Below are 10,834 nucleotides of genomic sequence, written 5' to 3' on the forward strand. Positions count from 1 at the left end.
ACAGGTTCTCATGTTACTAAATATTTATAGTTCATCTCTTCAGAAAACTGTGCAGCAACTTTGACAGATTTTTCATTTCATTATAGCAAAATTTTATACTGACCAAGTCACCTAGTCCTAATTGGACATTAGAAATAATTGATGAAAAATTACACTGTTTTACAATTATGCTGATGTACACAGAAACTATGACATTCTGTATTAACATGAAGGTGATGTTGATAAATGTGATTTTCAATACAATAAGAAACTTTTCTTTTGTTGTATTCTTTTAATAGGAGTTTTGTTACTCAGCTTTTGAGTTAAAAAATGCAGCTTCAGGTGTAGATGTCTGGGCAGAAGGAGCTATTGTTCAAGAAGCAAGTGTCTAATGTTCCAGTGGGCCTTTTGTAAAACCAAACTTCATCCTCATATGGCCAGGAAAAATCAGTACTGCTTATGAATTCCATAAATACAAATGATCTCGCCTACCAACCGGAAACTACTTCTACAATCATCAAAATCCATTAATACAAGTAATGTAAAGCTAATGAACAAAATTAAGACTGTAAAAGGAACACTATTGGATGTAAGCATATCTCACAACTCAACATTATAAGAAAACAAAGTTTAATAGGGACAGATTCCATTCTTCCATAGAATTTTATTTAGGAAAGGGAAAATCCCTTATTTTCATCCTATTTCTGCTGAACCTTCCTTGTAGATTTCCAGTCATTTAGAGAGGGTTAATTTTTGACAGAAAAAAAGGATTATCATTGAGTTTCTTACATCATTATGTTGACTGAAGAAAATGTGGAACCTGGGTTAGTAATTTTTTTCTGTAACATTTCTTCATGGCTGCACGTTCAATCCTTGCTCAAAAAGGCACTAGCAGTTTTCAGTTCCTTGGTGGATTTGAATCCACTCTTACTAGTTATCAACATAGCCAAGAAGATTAATATGCTTACCTTGTAAAGCTTTACCTAATACCTTGAGAGGAAAATTATATTATTGTGGTTATTCTGTCTTGAAAAAAAGTTTCAGATTAAAAGCTGATATCAAGACTTTTTCCTCTGCTCCAGGATTTCTTGGCAGCTTTTGTATACTTCTACAAGGCAGTCTAGACGTGGCTTGGAGCTCTATAAATAAAGAGGACATTTTATTTGAATTTGAAGCTGAAATCATGTGAAAGTTTGACACAGAACAGGTGTTTAATATGGCTTCTCGTATTTTACAGGACAACCACAACAACCAGCTGAACACATTTATAAACTTCCCCAACTTGGGAGTTCCTTGATAAATTAATCTTCCTGATATTGGAGAGAAAGCCAAATGAACAACTCAATTTTAGCGCTCTGTATAAAAAGATTACTGGGAGCAGGACTATCATATACATATTCATTCATAAGTAAAGTCTGCTTTCAGTCAAACCTGACTCTTGGTGACTACACCAGCTACACATTGATGAAGTTTTCTTGGCAATACTATGGAAGTAGTCTGACATGATGTGCTTTCAAGACATTTTTTGATTTCCCAGTCTAGTCTACAGCTCCAGGATTCCATGGTTATGGCACCTACCTCATGTTTAACCCTAATGTTTGCATACTGAACATTGTATTTGCTTTAGATATACTGAGGATTTGGTTCATATAAATCCATCTCCTATCTTTAGAAGGCTTCTGGCAGCTAACAAAACAAAAAGAATTACAATTTTTGTTCCCAAACTGTAAGTTTCTGATTCCAAGAGAAGTACAGGTAGTCCCTGGATTAAGAACGCCTGGTTTAAGGACAACCCTTAGTTAAGAAGGAGCCTATTGTAACAAAATTTGAGTTAAATCACAATGATTTGAGTTAAATACACAATGGTTCGAGTTAATTATACAATACTACTTATACAGTATTATACAATAATACTGTTCCAGCTTACATACACATTGACTTAAGGACAGACCTTGGGAATGGAACTCATTCTTAAACTGGGGACTGCCTGCATATCTGAAGATACAATGAGAAAAAATAAATAATTAGAGGGAAAAGTCAAAATTTTTAAAGGCCTGAATTCATTAAGTCCAACTGATTTTTTCTTCTTCAGCCTAGAACTCCATCTTCATTAATACAAAAAATATTATAACATATTGCTAAAGAATAATCAATATATAATAATATTCACTGTTACTGAACTAGGCTAAAAAAACTAAGAAACAAATTAATGTATCTATGGAGTCTTTGGTGCTCTCTGAGCTTGGTTGTTTGCTTGCAGATGTTTTATTACCAACTAGATATCATCACCAGTGCTAGTGAGTGTGAGGTTTGCTCCCTGTTTATATACAGTGGCTTGCCCTGCCAGTGTTGGTGGAGGTGTGGTTTTCTCCTTGGTAGTTCCTTGATTAGTGTATTGTTTTCTGCTTGATTGTTTCTCTGGTGTTAATCCCTGCTTATCTGTTGTTGGTTGCTGGAGAGGATGTGTTCTGGACTTTTTGTTTCCTTCTTAGCTTTTTTTTTTAATTGCCTCTTTTGAATGGATTATAAATGTGGTTTATCTCTATGTGTCTATTGATAGCTGTTTTGTCTGAATCCCAAGCTTCCAGGAATTCCCTAGCGTTTTTGGATTTAGCTTGGTCTAGGATGGTCACATTTTCCCAGTTGAAACTATGGTTGAGTCTGTCCATGTGTTGTGAGATTAAGGAGTTTTCATTGTATCTTCTGAATGTTAGTAGGTGTTCATGGATGTGCTTTGCTGGTCTTCTGCCTGTCTGTCCTACATAATGGTTGTTACAGTCCTTACACTGTATACTGTAGATGACTCTTGTTTTTTCTTCTTGGACTACTGGTTCTTTTGGTTTACTTAAGATGTTTTGGAGGGCTTTATGGTTTGTGTGCTACAGTGATGCTGTATGGTTCTGATAGCCTGGTTTCTGAGATGTTTCTGACGTATGGCAGTGTCATCCTTTTCATAGCTTGTGTTGGTTGTGGGTTGAGCGGTCAGGAACTTTTTGATAAAGTTGCATGGGTATCCATTTTATTGGAAGATGTTGTATAGGCGGTCTGTTTTCTTCTTCTGGTGTTCTGGGTTGCTGCAGTGCATTTGTACTCATCTGAATAAAGTACTTAGACAGCTCCTCTTGTGGGAGGTTGGGTTATTACTTTGGTAATGGAGCACTTGGTTAGTGTGGGTTGTTTTTCAACAGACTTGCATTTCTAATTTGCTGTCATATCCTCTGTTGATGAGGATATCCAGGAAGGATATGATCAGGATATCCACAGCACACTACCCCAAGAGACTATTACCACCACATGACATCACCGTGTATAACAGCCACTATGTAGGACAGACAGGCAGAAGACCAGCAGAGCGCTTCCATTAACACCAACTAGCAATCAGAAGACACAATGAAAACTCCTTAATCTCACAACACATGGACAGACTCAACCATAGTTTCAACTGGGAAAATGTGACCATCCTAGACCAAGCTAAATCCAAAAACACTGGGGAATTCCTGGAAGCTTGGCATCCAGACAAATCAGCTATCAATAGACACATCAAGATATACCACATTTACACACCATTCAAAAGAGACAATAAAAAAAAAAGCTAAGAAGGAAACAAAAAGACCAGAACACATCCTCTCCAGCAACCAACAACAGATAAGCAAGGATTAACATCAGAGAAACAATCAAGCAGAAAACAATACACTAATCAAGGAACTACCAAGGAGAAAACCACACCTCCACCAACACTGGCAGGGCAAGCTACTATATATAAGCAGGGAGCAAACCCCACACTCACTTGCACTGATGATGTTACCTAGTTGGGTAATGAAACATCTGCAAGCAAACAATCAACCTCAGAGAGCACCAAGGACTCCACAGTTCAAATGTGAGCTACAAATATTCTTTTCTATTGGTAATGTATCTATAGATTATTCCTAACCTACTCAATAATTTTCTACTCTCTGCTCTCTAGCTATTTTTGACCTTCTGAAAACATCTTAGAATAAAGTCCATTTGGAAACTCTCTTTGTGGACAGTACATCTAGAAGTTTCATAGAAAAACAGGTTAATTTAGTACGTGATTATAGAAGTGTTAATGGGCTCAGTGAGGTGGTAAATTGTATTCTTTAGAGTTGACATAACTGAGAAAAACAAGAACTTAAATGCATCAAAGGGTGACAAGGGTTACTACTCCACCTACCTGTGCAAAATTAACTATCTAAAAAGTTCAGCAGTCAGTCCATGCTCAACTGAGCACGTCACTGCTTTATCTAAAGGCATAGTTATTGCAAGTCAGTAAGTTTCAAACAAACACATACTCTATGTTCTTGAACATTGGATTGAGAAAAAGGTCACGTAAAAATGCTGTTCTCTAACTTAAAAAATATTTTTAATATTTTTACAATTTCTATGTATTTTCCACAGAAGAAATATTGAAAGCAAACAGATGGCTTTCAAGGGGCATTTCAGCAAGCAAAACATATGGTGTAATATCAAGGAACAGCAATCTTAACATCTTCAGGAATACACTTTAAACTTACTTGAAATAGTGGCACTACTTCAGAAATAGCATGAGGTTCAATAGGGTCTCGGAGAAGGATACACAGGTAGTAGATAACTTTTTGCTAAAAGCAATATATAAATAGGATAGTAAGAAAGCAATTATACCAGCTGTTAGAGTCTGCTCTTAAAACAACAATCCCGTAGAAGAGATTGCTATCCACGCTATGTTCTATGGACAGATACATATGGAAATAATATTTGCGTCAGTGGGTTTCTTTAGAACAGCATTCAGATATGAATAGAGACGCTTCCAACTACTAACTGACCACACATAAGCCTCCTTTTTTAAAGAGTTCCTTCAATCTCAGAACAGAGCTTTTTTATATACCCACTCTCATCTCATCAATCACCTCAAGTTTTCATTATTGACTATGTCTGGGTTCGCATATGTGCTAAGGCATAGTTTGCCAGTTTATGGCTTAACTTTTCGCATGAAGCAACATGGCTTGCTAAAGAAAAGATTATTTACAACATTGAGGCTTTGCATACCAGGTCTCTGTTTACTGCATTCTCACTCATTTTCTGATTGTTGAAACAGCTCCAGGGACTAGTATCTTAAAATGTATGGTGGTTTTTAAACAGAAAGCAATTTGCAGTTAGCTATTTTTGACAAGAAAGCAAACAAGTCTGCTGCCCACACTACCCATCTGCCAACTGAATCAAGAATTTAACTTGCTCTCATGGCTGGGCAGTTCCAGAACCATCCCAATTCTATTACGATCAATTGATGGAGCTGCCTTCAGAGTCCTCCCATTTTAAAATTAATAAGCAGTGAAACAGAGTATTTTATGATGTTGAACAAGCACATGCACAACTTTTTTCCCTCAGAGTCCTCTCTATAAGAACATAAAATATTCAATTTTTTTCTTATCTTAACATCTTAACAAGAGTTATATCTTGTCATTTTGAATAAAATTACTTAGTAGTGTAGGGAAAAGAATTTCCTTACCATATAAATGGCTTCATTGATGACCACATCTTTGACCTGGTTCATCTCTATAAAGGTTGTGTTCTCTTTCCCTGATGCGTAGGATGAGGTCATCTGTATTCCAAGTGAGTCAATTATCAGCAGAGACTCCTGGTCAATTTTCACAAAGTGCAGGTATGCAAGTAACCCAATCAGTGTGATAAATATCGAAGCAGAGAGCACCATACTGTTCTGTAATGGAAAACAAATCTTCAATGGACCAAACAAAAGCCAGTTTGTATTCTATATAATTATCTAGTGGATTGAAGACATCAGTATAAGACAAGACTTCCAAAGGAAGAGCAGCTCATTACCATTAAAATCCATATAAAATAAGCAGCTCATGTACTATATTAAAGAGTACAAAATGAAATTATGCAGATGCAATAGTTGCATAAACACAGTTGTACATTTTTTGTACATTTGGCTTTCATAAAATATATATTATTGTTATTGCATTAGAGGTAAAAATGGAAAATCGAACTGTAAAAATATACATTTCTGGCAAAATAAGAACACATATAGGTTCTTAAAGCATAAGTACAAGGATGGATGGATGGATGGATGAAGACATGACACTGGTAATTACATATAATGCAGATAGTTTAGGAGTTCTCTGGACATATAAGATAGAAATCCAAACTACTTCCAAGGAGGTCATAAACATCTTTGAATTTCTTTCATTTAGTTGTTGTTTTTCCTGGCAGGCTCCTGATATGTAGGTTTTTCTAACCTGCACCGAAATCATATGCATTTTCATTTAGAAAGAGAATCATATTAATTGCACAGGATTTGATGCATTGTACACTGGATTGCAGGTTTAATTAAGCAACTCTAGATGAATAAATCAGAAGATATTTGAATTATTGCTTAAAGATCTTTTTGGAAAAAGGTGGATCATGAACTATTCAAAGTGCTAGAACTGTATATTTCCACCTAAGGGGATTTTTGAGGTAGGTGAGGTGAGCATAAGGCGATGGGACATTAGAAGGAATATTTTGAAATGCTAGGAGATGAATGTAGAAAAGAGTCATGCTCTTTCCTCACTTTTGAGAACTTCTTAGTTCAACTGTTGCTCAACTGAGTGTCTTCCAGAGCCACTAGACATGTGCAATCAGGACAGGTATATTGGTTATGGATAGTGGAAGATGTACTCGATTGCATCTGAAGAGCATGTAGATTAATTACATCTGAAAAATGGGTATAACTTTATTCTGGTATGTGGGTGCAGGCCACTAATTAAGTCCAAAATCCCATGCATACAACCCAGGAATAAGCCCACTGAATCTAGGCGGTACTGCTTCTGAGGCCTCTTCTGCACGGCACGGAAGAGCTGTTACCCAGAGGGGGAGTGGCGGAAGGCTGTGCCAACTGACCAAAGTGCTGTACTTCCATCTCCTACTCTGCCTTAGCAATGAAGCAGGGGAGGAGAGAGGCAGAACGGGGAACCCCTCCTTGGGATCCAGTTACTGACCAAAAGCCCCATGGGCAGCTTTTCTGTGGGGTTTCTGGCAGCATGGAAATGCAGTTGCACACCCTGCTCACCCACATTTTAGGGGTCACAGCACCTAAGCTGCAGTAGGTGGCTTTTTTTAAAGCAGTCTTCTAAGTCATTGGAGAGGTGGGCAGCTGTGCTGCGGGGGGAGCATCTCTGAAGGCATCCCCCCTGTGGTAAAGCAAATGTTCTGGAAGAATTGCCACCAAAACACTTTTCCCCTCCTTCTCACCTCCTGCTGCTCCTGCCACCTGCAGGTGACAGAAAAGTGGGGGAGAGAAATGGTGGAGAACAGCTCCTTTGCTGCCAGTTCTCCATTCCTACAGAGATGAGAGCACTGGCAGCAGAAGACCCATTTCCTTCCCTTCTTCCTTTTTCATACCGTTTTTTCTCCTCTCCCCCTGGGTTGGCAAGAGAACTAGAAGACATGACTTTCTGCCAGAGGGGGAGTTTCCTGCTGCCAAAAGACAAATGGCCTTGAAAATCAGTGGCCAGGGACCGGAGTGGGGGCCGTCCCTGAGCTTACCTCGGAACAATTTGCCACGGCTTGATTACCGGGTACAGCTTGCGCTAGCAGAAGCTGAAAAACACCGGAAGAGGAGCGAGAAAAGCTGGGCGGTGGCTGCCACCAGGGTGGGCTAGAACGGTCGAAGACAGTGCCATGAGTTAATATCCCTCACAAAGGGTTAGGAGGGGCATCTTCATGCAGGGCACGTAAGAGGTGCAAATGACCCCTAAATCCAGGTGCATAAAGTGGCATAATAATCCCTACTGAACTCAATAGACTAAGAGCCGAGCAGAGTAGAGCAATCCAAAAGGGGCAGGGATGGAAGGCTGGGGCGAAGCACTGCCTGCCCGCTGAGCATTTGGGGGGGCTCCCTCGTAATGGCGGGGCTTTAACTGCCCCTCACTCCCCCCCCCCCGAGTTTAATCGATCCTCCTTCGGGCTTCAGGGCCCGCTTCGAAGACGAGCGGCGGCCGGACTGATACCTGGCTGACGACGAAGAGCCCATAAGCCACGAGCCACACGCAGCACGTGACGGCACTCAGAGAGCGTAGCTGTAGCCGCGGGCAGCGCACCTGGAACTCCCGGCAGGAGGCGCTGTGGTGGAGGCACTGCAGCGTGATGCGGGCCCCGGAGACCGCCAGGTATCCTCGCTCTTCCGCCATTTCCGAGTCGGGGAGCTACACGAAGGCGCTTCGCAGATGCGCAGAGCGGCTCTTCTTTTCCTACGCTCCCTCTAGCCGGCTGCGGCTCGGTGGTAGCGAAGCTCCGCCTCTCCCCTGCTAGGAGCTGTCTGTTGTGCTGGAGAGGCTGGCGAGCCGGTCGCCGGAGGGGGCTTCTCTTGACTGCTTCGGCCGCCGGCTCCCTGCCGTTGCGCAACCGGGCAACAGCGCAGGAAACGACAGCTGCCCCGCTCAAGATCTCCGAAGCATCACGTCCTCCTGGTCTTCTCTTTCTCGAGCAGCGGTATGCTGTTCTTGGCTCTCAGTCCCAGGAAACCGAGATGATCCGGCTTTCTCCTGGCTTTTGATTTTCTCCTAAACCTCGACTGGTCCCGTGCCCTGTGTATTGCACAGCCCCACAAAAAGAACCTTGTAAAAATTATTCCTAAGAAATAACTACGCACTGATCTGGGGGAAAAGATTAGAAAAACTATAAATGAATGAGAAAACCTCTTGATTCCAAGGGTGGTGGTATTTATTTAAAAGAAAGAGAATACTTTCATTTTTTTTCCTTGCACAAATCATTTATTTCAGTTGCTTCTCAATAATAATAATAATAATAATAATAATAATCAGGACAAAAGAATAGATTCTAAGATGAATTGAATTTGCTTGGTGGGGATGGACACAGCATTGTGTCATTCCTGGAAAGAGTTTGTGAGACAATTTTACATGTATTGTTTTATCTCATAGGCTACTTGATAAAAATGTACTTGCTCACAATAATTCATGTTTTATTCACATGGTGGTTTCCTTAATTCCTTTTTTCATTCATAATTAGTACTTACTGAATTAATTACTTGAATTACTTGAATTAATTGCATTGTTCAATTGCAATGTACTTTAATAAATGTGTCATATGCTACAGATATTTCATTATTCTTTTATGCCTGTTTTATTTTTCAAAAGCAGAATAGTACCAAAAGCTCATAAATTATAACAAATCACAAATACATTTGTAAACTCTGAAAAATCTACAATTGAAAACTAGCAATAAAATTCAGTGTAAAATTCTAAAAATTGTGCAATAATCATCTCTTCTTATCTGATCTGGGAGTTAAATCATTTGGAACTGTCTATTAGCAAAATGATTGCAAAACAGTCCAGTATTTTTCCATGACCTGGACAGTAACTTTCCACGAAGTGTAGAATCTCCTAATAATCTGTTCTGAAAGTAAAAAGTGTTGTGGCTCAGACTACATAGTTTAATCCTGCCTTTCCCATCCCAGTTTTTTATACAAAACAGCCTTGGGCTAGCTGGAAATTCTGAGTCTTAATTTTAGTAATGTTCTGATTGGAGGAAGCTGATTAACCTATAGGGATCTACAAAATAAGATTCTATCAAGGTCAGGTACTTTGTGGCTAAATACAGCATTTTGAACTCAAAGCCTAATTATATCATATACAGAGAATGACTTGCATTTGTGGTTCGCAATAAAATAGCCAGACTCTTTAAAAAGTCACATTTACTTTTAAATATATTAAACCTATGAAAATAGCTGAACATATAGGCAAACCTCTTTTAAGTGAGGAAACGTGGGAGGACTAATCCCATGTTAAACACTGTGGAAGGAAGAAAGTAAGCCTGTGGTCTTATGCACGTGTGCCTGGCTGTGAGTAAGATCCAATGAGCACAATGAGATTGATCTCTGAATAGACTTTTATAGCCTGGCGCTGTTAATTCTACTAACAACTCTGAGAACTCTTTGAGAACAGTCCTGAATTTTAACATGTTAGAGAGTTAGCAAAGCCAGATTTCATTCAGTCTGTGCCCACCAGAATGGGGCTGGACAGTTTACACTTCATAACCTGATCTACATCAGTAACTTCTTTTCATCCCTACTTTCCTTAGAAGAACAATTGTGAAGTGGCTTTCTGGAAAGTTGGCAATGCTTTTGGAGTGCAAAAGATATAAACAGTAGATGGGTGGGTGCTGGTCAGCTCTCGGTTATTTCCAGAGACTACAATACGCACAGAAAATACCTGTGAGAGGTAAGCAGGTATAGTCATGAAGGCTGACTGTGTAGATGGAGCGTGTATAACAATCCACTCTTTGAGCTCTTGGGCTGCAAATGTGACAAAGGAAACAGGTGGAACTCAAGTGCAGGAACACTTGGGGATGCTTTTGCACAGAGTTAGCCAACCTGACGGGCAAGGCCAGACCCTGAATAAGAGGGGTCACCCTTAAGATGGGTTTTTATTACTTTCTGTAGAAGCTGGTTCCAGCTTCTACATAAATAACCTCAGTGTGTCATCCTTTCCCAGCACTGCAATACTACCCTCCATAGATGGAAAGAAGTCTCATTACTTTGATCAAGATCTGGAAATGATTAAATTAAGTTTGCATGATTCTCATTAGAATACAAGCTTATTTGTCTGAACGGAGAATTCTGTTATATACTAACTCGAATAGTTAAAGTCAGCCAACCAGTCCCGCATCCTTAAAGGTTTCAAACGACCCACTAAAATAAATTGCGCTGAATTCAAGGTGAGTTGTCCCCCCGCCCCACCTCGCTCGTGTATACGGTATTAACCTGAGAGCCCAATTTTCCTTCAAATAATAAAAAAAAAAAGTAGATATCTAATTTGGTTTTCGTGGTAGGAGGGGCGAA

The 10,834-nt window shown here is 39.7% G+C and overlaps 1 protein-coding gene across 2 annotated transcripts; it reads right to left on the bottom strand.

Annotated features, from left to right (window-relative positions):
* Nucleotides 1-826: 826 nt before the first annotated feature.
* PIGH (phosphatidylinositol glycan anchor biosynthesis class H) lies at nt 827-8,220 on the bottom strand. Of its 2 annotated transcripts, XM_088145609.1 has the most exons (5): nt 7,986-8,220; nt 5,483-5,692; nt 4,512-4,595; nt 1,931-1,974; nt 827-1,118 (listed from the first exon to the last, which is right to left on the bottom strand). In XM_088145609.1, exons 1-4 carry the CDS (start codon nt 8,163-8,165, stop codon nt 1,951-1,953), a joined length of 498 nt encoding a protein of 165 aa, XP_088001735.1. In that variant the 5' UTR covers nt 8,166-8,220; the 3' UTR covers nt 827-1,118; nt 1,931-1,950. The 2 variants fall into 2 exon arrangements, with proteins under 2 accessions (XP_088001735.1, XP_007442234.1); XM_007442172.4 differs by lacking the exon at nt 1,931-1,974 and having other exon boundaries at nt 7,986-8,217.
* Between the last annotated feature and the right edge of the window lie 2,614 nt (nt 8,221-10,834).

The sequence above is a fragment of the Python bivittatus genome, unplaced genomic scaffold, assembly GCF_059951505.1.
Source record: "Python bivittatus isolate LINGU-HERP-01145 unplaced genomic scaffold, Pbiv_v1 ctg000480_np1212, whole genome shotgun sequence".
NCBI classification, from domain to species: Eukaryota; Metazoa; Chordata; class Lepidosauria; order Squamata; family Pythonidae; genus Python; species Python bivittatus.